We start from the raw sequence: 13,593 nt of genomic DNA, 5'->3' as shown, positions 1-13,593 counted from the left end.
GTCCAAATTTTCTATGAACTCAAGAAAATCTATCTAATAAGGAAATATGTAAGGACCTACTTCAGCTAAGCCACCCAAGAAAGCAGAATTCTTGAAACAAGCATTGTCTCAAAAGGAAACTTTTATTAGGGGCTAGTGACCGCAGGGAATCAAGGCAAGATCTGAGAGAAAAACCTGCAAAGTGATATATTATAAGTAGCATTCAATACTCCTCCCCCCCCCCCAGTGTCCCAGTGTTCATTTGAATACAAGCCAATCCACAGGTGGCATTGTGTTTTGGTAACCGGTCTTTTTGGCGGGCTCTTCAAAGTCTGTCTCACTTTTGATTTCTTTTGGCTCCAAGCACAAACCGTGTCTCAGATAAAGGTGAGACATTCCATCCCCCAGGCAACAAAGAAAGCTACAAAGCTGAAATAACTGAAGATACATTTCTTTGGGGCCTCACAGTGTGCCTTTAGTGTGCTTTTCACCATCTCCAGGCAAATGAAGATAAAGGACTATCAATCAATATTTTGTTTTCTTTTACAGTACATATAGAACTGAGCAATTAATTCAGTATGAATTTTCCTAATATATCAACATTATTAAAAGAACCAAGACTAAAGCAAATATATTTATATAATAAGTGATGTTTCGTTGTACAGAACTGAAATATTTCACCCCTTTCCTCTCTTGTTAGAGTCCAAAGCCAGACATTTATCTCATTTCTTCACTGAAAAAAACCATTAAATACACTGGAAAAATTGCAACTCTGGTGTCACAAATACAAGAATGTCACTATCTGCAGAATTTTGGATCTCCCCTCACAGGGATGTTCTGTCTCCACCATTAGGTACAGAAATCTGGATCATCCCCAAATTCCTGGTGATGGCAAGATAAGGGTTATGCATCCATCCTTGCCCAATTTGGCTTCTCAGAGGCTTTTGATACCATTAATCATGGTATCCCTCTAAGCAGCGTGATGGCCTAGAGTGGAGCTCTCGCCTCACAATCAGGAGGCTGTGAGTTCAATCTTTGGTAGCAGCAGATATTTCTCTTTTTGGGTACAAAGAGAAAATATCTGCTATTAGCTTCCTGTAGGTGTCAGGAAGGGCATCCCGCCAGTAAATTCTCAGCTCCATTCAGTCGTCCCAACTCCACCCCGATGCAAGGGAGTACAAAATATCTTTTCTAACAATCTCATTAAATTCTTCTGGTGTTAATGGAATTGACGAACTATTAGGCGCTCAAGGGCCTTTTTCACTTCTTTGTTTCTAAGGCTATAAATCAAGGGATTTAGCATGGGAGTAATCATCCCATAGAGCATGCTGACTAGCCTATCCTGGTCTGGATGGTAACTGGAGGAAGGTCTTATGTATGTGAATATGGTGGTTCCATAGAAAAGACAGACCACTATTAAGTGGGAGGCGCAGGTAGAAAAGGCCTTACGTTTTCCCTCGGCAGAACGGATCCTCAGAATGGTGGCAATGATGTGAGTGTAGGAAATCAAGGTGATTAGAAAAGCCCCCACACCAAATACGCCACCAACAATGAGGACAACCATCTCAGCCACATAGGTGGAAGCACAAGATATGGCCAAGACTGGTGGGATGTCACAATAGAATTGGTTAATTCTATTGGAGTTGCAGTAAGGTAGAATGAAAGTCAAAGTTGTGTGCAACAATGAATTGAGGAAGCCGGTGACCCATGTTCCAGCAGTCATCTGAAGGCAAAGCTTTTTGTTCATGATGACAGTGTATCGCAAAGGATTGCATATGGCCACATAGCGGTCATAGGCCATGACGGCCAAGAGGAAGACCTCCGTCCCTACCAGGGCCACTAAGAAGTAGAGTTGTAGCACACAGCCAGCAAAGGAGATGGAAGTGCATTCTGTCAAAAGGTTCTCCAGCATCTTGGGCACCGTAGCTGTGGGGCAGAAGATATCCAGCAAGGAAAGATTACTGAGAAAGAAATACATGGGGTTGTGCAACTGAGAATTAGCTCCTATGGCAAGGAGGATGGTGCCATTGCCCAATAGCGTGACTAAATAGATAAGCAAAATGATGACAAAGAGGGAGAAGCGGACGGCTGGGAGGTCCGAAAGTCCCATTAAAATAAATTCTGTCACTTGGGTCCTGTTCTCTGGTCCCTTGCTCAAAAGGTAGCATTCTCCCTGTAAGAGATTTAAAGGGAAAAACATGTAGAAAACATGTAGAAAAAGTAGGAGGCACAGACAATAGAAAGCCGTGCTGTATTTCTGTTCCAAGAATGGAATACTGCCAGATGTTGCCAGTATCTATAGTTGCCAATATTACATAGACATTAGAAAACAGAAAGTAGAATAAATGCAAAATGTAGTATTTTAAAACATTAAACTTTCTTTCTTGCAGGACAGAGTAATTAGCTCATATGAGTACAATAGTTCTTACTTGGGTCTACAATTCTTCTTCCAGGAACAAAATCTATCTTGACCTATAGGTTTCCATATCAATGGCTTTAAATTCTATTTGCAGTAAGAGATCAAAAACAAAAGAAATTACATTTTAAAGTTAAATTGGAAAGACTCCGCGGGTTTTCATGAGAAGTGGGCAGTGAACTCATTAATTCTTTCTGTGTCTTAGGAAAATAACAACCTTTCATTTTGGCATGTTTAATCTGATGGAAATAAGGGAAGTTTTTGTTAAATGTATAAAATCCTGTATTAAAACCATCAGATAGCCCTAGAGCGTTGCGCAATGTCATAATTCAGATGGCAACCATTGATTTCTCTACATCTTAGTCGGTTAAATCCTGTTCTGATAAGGGTTTTAGTTTGTTGTAAAATCATTCAAATTTTCATTTGGGAGCAGTACATCATTTAGTAAAAAAAGTTTATTTGCTTGCTTTATTTAAGATGGATCTTAATTTACACATTTAGCCTCAAGCTAGCTGTTTTGACTATATATTATTATATTCATCATCTGTTTGTTTGCAGATGTAACAACTAAATTAAAGTATTATCCATTTCTGTTAAATCCAATTATTTTTTTCCTTTCAAACATTGGAGGAACCTGTAACCTTCGATCCATTGTGAAATATTTATTTCAGTCTGAACAAGATGTTTTCATCTATACTGGCATCTTATTCCTGAACTCACCTGTTTGTGGGTTGGGGGAAGGTCGGGAAACATTCTTGAAGACAGTTTTGCAGAAGGATTGGGGTAGAGGTGGGGAACGTGAATGAATTTTCTAACAAGGCAGTATTAAAGCTTTGAAAAAAAAAAACCCTTTTCAAACAGCCTTTGGAACTGAATCAGAAAGGCCATATAAGGAAACGTATGGTATATACATATAAAATTACACATGGTATGTGGAAGGTGCAAAATATAATGAATAAGGATGAGTAATTCAGCTACATTTAAAAAAAGAATGTAGTATCTGGAAAGGTAGAAGGACTTTGGTACCATACGATAGCCATCAAGTTGGGGGACTCACAAAGAGTATTTAGCAAATACATTTTACATCACCATGGTGTAAAAAAGATGTCGAGACTCTAGAAAGACTGCAGAGAAGAGCAACGACAATGATTAGGGGACTGGAGGCTAAAACATATAAAGAACAGTTGCTGGAATTGGGTAAGTCTAATTTAATAAAAAGAAGGACTAAGGGTGACATGATAGCAATGTTCCAATATCTCAGGGCATATCACAAAGAAGCTATTCTCCAAAGAAACTGAGGGCAGGACAAGAAGCAATGGACAGAAACTAATCAAGGAGAGAAGCAACCTAGAATTAAGGAGAAATTTCCTGACAGAACAGTCAGGAAATTAACCATTGGAACAACTGGTCTCCAGAAATTGTGAATGCTCCAACACTAGAAGTTTTTAAGAAGAGATTGGACAACCATTTGTCTGAAATGGTGTAGGGTTTCCTGCCTGAGCAGGAGGTTGGACTAGAAGACCTCCAAGGTCCCTTCCAACTCTGTTATTCTATACTATTCTATTCTACATTGGAGGAGAAGGTTCTCACAGCTACTATAAACATGAGTGTTCTCTGTTACATTTTGCAGTTGTTGAGGGCAGATGAGAATAGAGCTATAATGCTCTTGTCATGCTTGAAGTGTTTCTCAAAGGTCTCCAGTTAATCATTGCAAAAACAAAAGTCTCTGCTATCTAGACATTGGTCAATTTCAGTGCTACTCTTCTTCTATTTTGGATTTTGACGGAGATGTCTGGCCTCCAAGCTTCTTTTTCAGATCCTTCCTTGAACGTCTTCTGTTCCAGGTATTCCTATTGTGTTTGGTTGGTCCTAGCTGGGCTAAATCCTAGTTGCTCCATTTCCTTTCTTCCTCCTTCTCCTTCAGACCTGGCCCTCACAGTACATAAAATTAGTATCTCTCAGTACTCACTGTCGACAGATGCTGTTTGTCCATCTTCTTAACCCCGAAAGCCGAGAGGGTTTTTTTTTTCCCCATGTGCTTTGAAAACACACAAGAAGGAGACTCATCTTTTTTATCACCAGCCCAATTTCCTCTGTGAAGCCGGCAATGCAGTGGGAATTACTGGGGGCTGGGGAATTGGAAGCTCTAAGGATTCCGCAACAATTTTGTCTTTTCTAGAACAAATATCAAACCAAAGAACAGAGCAGCAAGGTAAGGCCCCACGTTCAGGATGATATTCTCCATTCGTGCTGCTATTCCTCACAGGGCAGATGGCTGCAACATGGGAGAAAGCAAATGAAATCTTTAATGAGGCACAGTTGAAGGTACAATTAACTGGCTCTTACCATGAGCTAAACCAGGGCTTCCCAAATTTTATCCTTCATTGCCCAAAACCACTTATCAAAAAGTCTTATCGAACTCTTGAGGCCTGGCCGAAAGTTGCTTCCTTCAGCATCGCCGTATTTTTGAACAGTTGCTAAAAGAATGATTGTAATTTGAGGACTCCCTGTATTATTAAAAACAATATCACTAAATGGTTTTTACACCATCTCCACAAATTACAGTGGATAATTTCATCCATTTTTTATCTTAATGGGAATATTTTGGGAAATTTTTTTTGAATATATTTTAGCACAGATGGCAATTTAATTTGATTTTTTTAAATTTACATTTTAAATTGAAATTAAATTTGAATTTCCTTATTGTGATGGGTAATTGGTCCAGGTATCTTGACCCAAAAGAACCATATATTTATTCAATTTGGGTAATTCCCCTAGTTTTAAGAGGTACTGGGCTGGGTAAACTATGATTCCCAGTTTATAAACCAGGAGCTTTATAAGCCAAGGAGGGCCCAGGATCAAGATGAGGCCTTATTTTGGTTTCCAATGGCTGCATTTCTTTGCTACCGAAGACATTTCTCTCAGCCTGAGGAGAACAAGACAGTTCAGTGGTAAAAGTGCTGGACTAGAAATGAGGAGTTCCATGTTCTACTCCCCCCTCAACAATGGAAGCTTCCTCTGACTGGGGTAGTCAATTTCTATCAGACTCTCAGGGACAAGATGGTTCAGTGGTGAAGGTGTTAGACAACAAAAAAAATGGACAAATCCAAGTTCTAGTCCCCCTTCAACAATGGAAACTTCCTGTGATTGGACTGGTTCATTTTTCTCAGATCAAGAGGCATGACAGTTCAGTGGTGAAGGTGCTACCCTAGAGGTTCACAGATCCAAGTTCTAGTCCCACAACAACAATGGAAGCTTCCTGTGATTGGGCCAGTCCATTCCTCTCAATCCAAGGGACAAGATGGTTCATTGGTAAAGGTGCTGGACTAGAAGTAGGGAGATCCATGTCCTAATCCCCCCTCAACAATGAAAGCTTCCTGTGATTGGGCCAGTCCATTCCTATCAGACTAAGGGGCAAGATGGTTCATTGGTAAAGGTGCTGAACTACAAGTGGGGTCATCCATGTCCTAGTCCCCCCCCCCTCAACAATGAAAGCTTCCTGTGATTGGGCCAGTCCATTTCTATCAGGCCAAAGGACAAGATACTTCAGTGGTGAAGGTGCTGCCCTAGAAGTTGAGACATCCATGTTCTAGTCCCCCCTCAACAATGAAACTTCTTGGGTGTCTGGGTCAGTCCATTTCTCTCTGCCACCTGAGTGGGGGGAGGGAGGTGGTTCATTGGTCAAATTGTTGAACAGGGAGAGTCCATCTTCAACCGCAGAAGTTCTCTGAGGACTTTGGGCTAATCCTTTCTCTCAATTTTTTTCCCAGAGTTGCTGTTGTGGGAGAAGAATGAGAGTACTGCGTATCCCAACTTCAGCTACTTTATGTAGGCTGAACTATCATAGATCTAACCAGGGCTTTTTTTCTCATAGAAGCCCCAGAATGGAGCTCTGGCACCTTTTTTAGAGGGAACCTTGTAGGGTAGGCAAAGCAGGGTTGTATGATGTGTGTGAGTTCCGGCACCTTTTTTTTTTTTAGAAAAAAAAGCACTGGATCTAACATCTAAGGGATGTTTTGTTCATTCCAGTCCAGCTGTCAATAAACTCGGCTTATTTCTATGTTTGTTTGTTTTTAATTTTCACATTCAGCTCCTCGAGTCTTCATTTGTAACAGATGCCTTCGCATTACTTTGGAATCAATTCTGGATATAGGAACTGCTCTTGGTCAATTCTGGATCTAGCAACTGTTCCTAGGGAATTTTTCTTTTAATTTAGACTTTATTTTATTTTCGACCTTGAATTGCACAGCCTCAGACAAGCAAGAGATCTTCGAAGAATACATTGAGAAATGCTGCACTCAAATAAACGCCAAAGTACGTCTGCATCATTTTCAAAGTGTTCACAGACCTGATATTAAGCTATATTAACAGGAAAGCTTTAAAAAGAGAGAAATGTAGTAGTTCTCAACCATTTTGTTTAGTGACCCCCTATTGAAGTTGCAACACCACTGAAAAAAGTGACTTATGACCATGTTTCACACTTAAAACTGTTGCAGCAATTTTGGCCATGTGATCAAAATTCAGATGCTTGGCAACTGGCTCATAGTTATGATGGTTGCCGTATCTCAGGGTTGTGTGATCACCTTTTACGACCATCTGGCAAATAAAGTTAATGGGGAAGCCAGATTGACTTAACAACTGTGTTACTAACTTAACTACAGTGATTCACTTAATAATTGTAGCAAGAAAGGTCATAAAATGGGGCAAAACTCACTTAATGACCATCTTACTTAGCAATCAAAATGTTGGGCTCAGTTGTGGTCCTAAGTCAAGGAATAGCTGCATACAGTAAAAGAAACCGCAATGTTTTGGATTTTTCATGCATTCGCTTTTTTATTTTTATACATATACGTGTGTTTTATGGAGTCACATGCGCAAAAACAAAAACAGACCCTTTCCCAAATGTCTTGATAATATTAATTTTAATATATCTACAGAACAGAACGAATAAAGCTCATGTGGAAAATACAATGAGCAGAATCAAGGGATATTATCTTGGGTTAAGGACTGAAAACCAGGAGCACCTTTCCCAGTTAGCACATCTGATTAAAAAGCAGAGGGGTTGTTGTTTTTTGAACTGCAGCTGATGCATCGTGCCTTTTAATAACATTTTCTAATTTAAAAAAGCACCATCAGACTCCTGATGTTCTGCCACTTGGTCTGAGGATTAAAGAGTTCAACACAGAAAGAGATACTTCTAACTCTTCCAGCTATAGTATGTTTTATATAATTCTTGAAATGCCTTCCAGTAACAATGGTCTCCACTCCCACCTCCAAGCTCAGCTTCTGGTAACTACATGAACACATCCCTATCATTTTCTAGACAACATGTTTTTCACTTTCCCAGTCTAACTTATAGCCCAGTGATTATCTAGTGGTCTCCTGTCCGAGTACTAACCGCATCTGCCCTCAAAGATTTGCAAAACCAGATCCAGGTACCCAGATGTTGCCTCTTTCTGTGCCCAATCACTTTTAGCCAATAAGTAAGAACTCTACGCTCCTCAACCAAACATTCTCTCAATATTCACTGATTTTTAGGGAGATCCCTTATTTTATTGTAATTTCTTCATTTAGCTTTAAAATGTTTTTCATATTTATGGGAGGCTATTTTGAAGAAGGACAGAATAGCAAATATATTAATTAGATGATTCTTTTCCTTGAATCAGGATTAAGATTACATTGATGTGGGTGTAATAGTGATTCCACGGTTGACTAAGTTAAACATCACTGAACCTAAAACAAATTTTGCTGGACCCACCTTTCTACCACCTTGGCATCAGAACTATTTAGGATTTATCAGCCTTCTCAAAGTTCTTTTCACTTCCTTGTTTCTAAGGCTATAGATTAAGGGGTTCAGCATTGAGGTAATCACCCCATACAGCATGCTCACCAGCCTGTCCTGGTCTGGATGGTGGCTTGAGGAAGGCCTGGCATAAGTGAAGATCGTAGTCCCATAGAAAAGACAGACCACTATTAGATGAGAGGCACAAGTGGAGAACGCCTTGTGCTTCCCTTTCACAGAATGGATCCTCAGAATTGAGGAAATGATATGAACGTAAGAGATCAGCGTGACTAGAAATGCCCCCACCCCAAAAATTCCCCCAAAGATAAGGACAACCATCTCAGCCGCATAGGTGGAAGCACATGCTAAAGCTAACACGGGTGGGATGTCACAATAATATTGGTTGACTTTATTTGGTTGGCAGTAAGGAAGCGTGAAGGTCATTACAGTGTGCAACAGGGAGTTGAGGAAGCCGGTGACCCACGTGCCTGAAGCCATCTGAAGGCACAGCTTTTTGTTCATGATGACAGTGTATTGCAAAGGATTGCATATGGCCACATAGCGGTCATAGGCCATGACGGCCAAGAGGAAGACCTCCGTCCCTGCCAGGGCCACCAGGAAGTAGAGTTGTAGCACACAGCCAGTGAAGGAGATGGAACTGTTTTCTGTCAAAAGATTCTCCAGCATCTTGGGCACCGTAGCTGTGGGGCAGAAGATGTCCAGCAAGGAAAGATTACTGAGGAAGAAATACATGGGGTTGTGCAACTGAGAATTAGTTGCTATGGCAAGGAGGATGGCGCCATTGCCCAGTAGTGTGATTAGATAAATAAGCAGAAAGATCACAAACAAGGAGAAGCGGATGGCTGGGAGGTCTGAAAGTCCAATTAGGATGAATTCCGTCACTGCGGTGACATTCTCCATTTGCCTGCTCATCCTGAAAGAGATTGAAGATAGATAGATAGATAGATAGATAGATAGATAGATAGATAGATAGATAGATAGATAGATAGATAGATAGATAGATAGATCTGCCATCTTAAGGATAGAGAACACATAGAGAAATTTGCCATAATACTTATACGACACCACAGTTAAAAAAGAAACCAGGTTTTCCAGCAGCTCTTTAAAAAGTTATCTCCTTCCAATTGTCATCTACTGGGATCAAACAGTATCATACTGTAAACATGATATGCTACAATCTCATTATAGAGGTATACCTGTCCAACATTGGGATTGATAGCTGGACCTTCAAATTTAACTTCTAAATTAATTTCTGCAATCTTCCTCAAGACATCTGCTATGAGAACCGTTGGCTCTTTCACATTCCTTTCCTAAAATGTGAATTAGTCCTCAGGAATATATATATATCTTCTCTCTCTCCCCCCCCCTTCTCTCTTTCTCTCTATCTCTATCTAACTATCTCTCTCTCTCTCTCTCTCTTACTTATGTGTGTTTGTATGTCTCTCATTTTTACATAAATTCTCAAGGATGTTGAGAGTTTAAGAGACTTATTATATTTTAAAATTACTTTGTCACGCTAATAGTTTCTAGATGGGGTATTCTACTATCCTTTTTCTTCAAAAAAAAAAACCCCTTATGATGTTTTAAGATAAATAGATTTATCGTGACCTTTTCTTTTCTGGGTCAGTCCCATCCATTAAAACTAACGGGATAATGAATCAGCTAGTATATCACTGTTCTTCCTAGACATACACAAACACGCACACAGACATACACCTCCCCACCCTTCTCTAATCCACTGCGACATTATCCAAATAAAATATATTCCCTTTCCACTTGCATACAGTGGGAAAATGTTTCCACATCTGACGCCAAAACCTACAATATGAGGCCTCCGAAAACATTACGGAGCGAGAGAGGAAGAATGTCATATATCTAGGCAAAGCTATCTCCTATTCAGTGGTTTTGGTCTTTGATGATAAGGATGCTCTTGATTAAAAATTGTTAATAAATCACTGCTCTCTGACAGTTCTCTCCACCTTATGCTATCTCCATATGTTGAATTCCACTCCCATTTTTGTATCTCCGGTTCATGTAAGCACCATTCTTTTGCACCCCAGCCAGAGATCATAGACTTTGAGACTATGAGATCATAGAGGTTATACAATGGAGAACTTTTCTAACAGTTGTAGTCAACAGCAGAAACTTTCCAGTGGTAAAAGCTGTTCTTCTCGCATTCATTCTTCCATTGTCTGGCTGAATCCCCTGCCAAACAATTTAATTTCACGGTTCTAATCAATAATAATAATAATAATAATAATAATAATAATAATAATAATAATAATGTTGGAAGGGACCTTGGAGGTCATCTAGTCCAACCCCCTGCTCAGGCAGGAAACCCTATACCATTTCGGACAAATGGCTGTCCAGTCTGTTCTTAAAAACTTCCAGTGTTGGAGCATTCACAGCTTCTGGGGGCAGGTTGTTCTACTGGTTAATTGTTCTAACTGTCAGGAAGTTTCTCCTTAGTTCTACAGTAGGTTGCTTCTCTCCTTGATTAGTTTCTATCCATTGCTTCTTGTCCTGCCTTCGGGCGCTTTGGAAAATAGCTTGACTCCCTCTTCTTTGGGGCAGCCCCTGAGATATTGGAACACTGCTATCATGTCCCCCCTCGTCCTTCTCTTCATTAAACTAGACATACCCAATTCCAGCAACCGTTCCTTATAAGTTTTAACCTCCAGTCCCCTAATCCTCTTTGTTGCTCTTCTCTGCACTCTTTCTAGAGTCTCAACATCTTTTTTACATCGTGGTGACCAAAACTGGATGCAGTATTCCAAGTGTGCCTTACTAAGGCATTGTAAAGTAGTATTAATACTTCACATGATCTTGATTCTATCCCTCTGTTAATGCAGCCTAGCACTGTGTTGGCTTTTTTGGCAGCTGCAGCACACTGCTGGCTCATATTTAAATGATTGTCCACTAGGACTCCGAGATATGGGAGTATTTTGTTAAGTTCAGCTACTCCTTTTCTATTTCCCTACCAAAATATTTTTTCTTGTCAATCACTGTTACACAACTTCTCAAAGTGTCTTTATTTCCTGTTAAGGGAAAGGGGTTTTTTTTATCGGTCTCAACTTCCAAAGCTACCTTTGAAAGGTGCTTTGTTCAAACCACTCTCTGATTCAAGACCGTTGTTGGCCATTGTCCTGCTGCTGTTGTACAGAACAAAGGAATTTTGAAGCCCATCAATCATAAAGGAATCGATGGTGCATCACTGAACATCAGGCTCAAAAATCTCTGAACCTATGTTCATTCATTTTTAGCCTGTTATTTATGCACAACAGCAATACAAATATTATTAAAAGCTGGGGGTTAATATTTCAAAGCTGGAATAGGTTTTGACAAAAACATCCTGCAGAGGCATAAGGTGAAATAGTTATGCCTCTTTTCATCTTTCTGTAGGTTGGAGAAGATGAGAACATCTCCACCATTCACATTAATTATGAGTCTTGCTGTTCTGGCAGTGCCCAAATTTGTAAACCTAACCATTCCAACATATGATATATTTGCCTTCCACAATTCCTTAAAGCAATGGTTCTAAACCTTCCTAATGCCGTGACCCTTTAATACAGTTCCTCATGTTATGGTGACCCCCAACCCTAAGGGCTCTCCAAGAGCGCACCAACGCCGCCCACTCACCCGCCGCACCCGGGGCTCAGCGCACCTCGCCTGTCCTCACTTCACTTCTGAAGGTCCCCAGCTTGCCCGGCTCCAGCTGGCCAGGGAGGGGGGTCAGGAAGGCCGCTTCGCTGGCTCTACCCAGCCTGGTTGGAGAAGCACCCAGGCGGGGAGAGAGAGGGAGAGAGCCAAGAGGGCGACAGCACCAGCAGAGCTTAGTTCAGCTTCCTCCGTGGAAAGGGCTGCAAAGCAGCGCAGCCTCCCTTAGGAGATGCTTGACGGAAACGAATCTGGCACTGCAACGGCCCCCAGCTCAAAGCCATGTGGAGACGGATAGAGTGGTGTCTTGGTTCCTAAGACCATCGGAAATATGTGTTTTCCGATGATCTTAGGCGACCCCTGTGAAAGGGTCGTTCGAGCCCCAAAGGGGTCACGACCCACAGGTTGAGAACCGCTGCCTTAAAGCTAATCTCCATTACTTACTTGCAACTGATTCATATTCCTTGGCCTGAATGGAGGTGATGACGAATACTCTGCAAGCCTTTTAAGTCATAGCATCAGGACCAAAAGGGGATTAAAGTCTTCTGGGATTATATATTTTTTTTTCCTCCTGAAAATTGTCCAGGCAAATAATCAATGAGTAGGGAAAAGTTCAAGCTGTAAAGGTAGTCTTCGACTTACAACAGTTTATTTAGTGATTGTTGGAAGTTACAACAGCACTGAAAAAAGTGACTTATAACTGTTTTTTACACTTACAACTGTTGAAGCATTCCCATGATCACGTGATCAAAATTCAGATGCTTGGCAACTGGTTCATATTTATGATGGTTGCAATGTCCCGGGGTCATGTGACCTGCGAACTTCTGACAAGCAAAGTTAGTGGGGAAGTCAGATTCATTTAACAAATGTATTACTAACTTAACAACTGCAGTGACTCACTTAACAAATGTCGTAAGAAAGGTCGTAAAATGGGGCAAAACTCACTTAACAAAAGAAATTTTAAGATCAATTGAAAATTACCCGATCAAATATACATTACAGGTCAATGGGATGGTATGAACCCAGTTTATAGCTTGCTCTTCTTCATTTTTTCTTCATTTTGGCAATTTGATTTTCTTTGCCCTTCCTCCAGATAGGGCTGAGTCTAGAATTGGGGTTAACAGAAGCTCTAAGGAAGGGCTATTAAAACTAGACTGCAAAATTCCAGAAGGCCTTTCCATGACAACTCTGCTGTTATCTTGCAGTCATCTGGATGATTGCAGCTCAACTATGGTGGTGTGGTAGAGTGTTGTCTGGATTTCCAAGAGGAAGGGAGTGCATTCCAGAAAAGCAAGAGATAACACAGTCTAGATAGTTTGTGTGGGAGAAAGAGAGTTAAGACAACTCCTCCCCAATAGTTCCCAGAGTGTATCTTTTATGGTGCAAGTAGTCTACTTCAGTTTGGCAAGATTTCTGTCTATAGGTGGAGAACCGTAAAGAAATCTGCTTAGAATATATCTTTCTTAGTTTTTGGTGCCTGATATCAATCTTGACCTTTTTGTAATAGGATGTAAGAGATGACCAGGTTGAGCTTAAGGTTGGGATCAAATGCATCATTAGTTTAGAGCCTCTATGCCAGTAGTCCCCAACCTTTGCATTTTGGCACTCAGCAAGGGGGAGAGGGGAACTGGGCCACAGAGCAGTGGGCTGGTGTGCACATGCACACACGGAGCTCAACTTAGTGAGCAGTGGGCCAGCATGCATGCACACGCACATGCAGCTGGACTTGCATAAGTTG

General features: G+C 40.8%; 2 protein-coding genes across 2 annotated transcripts; both read right to left on the bottom strand.

Annotated features, from left to right (window-relative positions):
• Positions 1 to 235: 235 nt before the first annotated feature.
• On the bottom strand, positions 236 to 4,419 carry LOC120302236 (olfactory receptor 5V1-like). Its single transcript, XM_039330341.1, has 2 exons — positions 4,365 to 4,419; positions 236 to 2,152 (listed from the first exon to the last, which is right to left on the bottom strand). The coding sequence occupies exons 1-2, from the start codon at positions 4,386 to 4,388 to the stop codon at positions 1,199 to 1,201; spliced, it is 978 nt and encodes a 325-aa protein (XP_039186275.1). The 5' UTR covers positions 4,389 to 4,419; the 3' UTR covers positions 236 to 1,198.
• Positions 4,420 to 7,999: 3,580 nt separating this feature from the next.
• On the bottom strand, positions 8,000 to 12,324 carry LOC120302250 (olfactory receptor 5V1-like). The gene is made up of 2 exons (XM_039330362.1): positions 12,300 to 12,324; positions 8,000 to 9,111 (listed from the first exon to the last, which is right to left on the bottom strand). The coding sequence occupies exon 2, from the start codon at positions 9,108 to 9,110 to the stop codon at positions 8,178 to 8,180; it is 933 nt and encodes a 310-aa protein (XP_039186296.1). The 5' UTR covers position 9,111; positions 12,300 to 12,324; the 3' UTR covers positions 8,000 to 8,177.
• Between the last annotated feature and the right edge of the window lie 1,269 nt (positions 12,325 to 13,593).

Source organism: Crotalus tigris, unplaced genomic scaffold, assembly GCF_016545835.1.
Source record: "Crotalus tigris isolate CLP2741 ecotype Arizona unplaced genomic scaffold, ASM1654583v1 scf7180000024427.8105951120:4207309, whole genome shotgun sequence".
Classification (NCBI taxonomy): Eukaryota; Metazoa; Chordata; class Lepidosauria; order Squamata; family Viperidae; genus Crotalus; species Crotalus tigris.
This window is presented reverse-complemented; position numbering and strand designations above follow the sequence as displayed.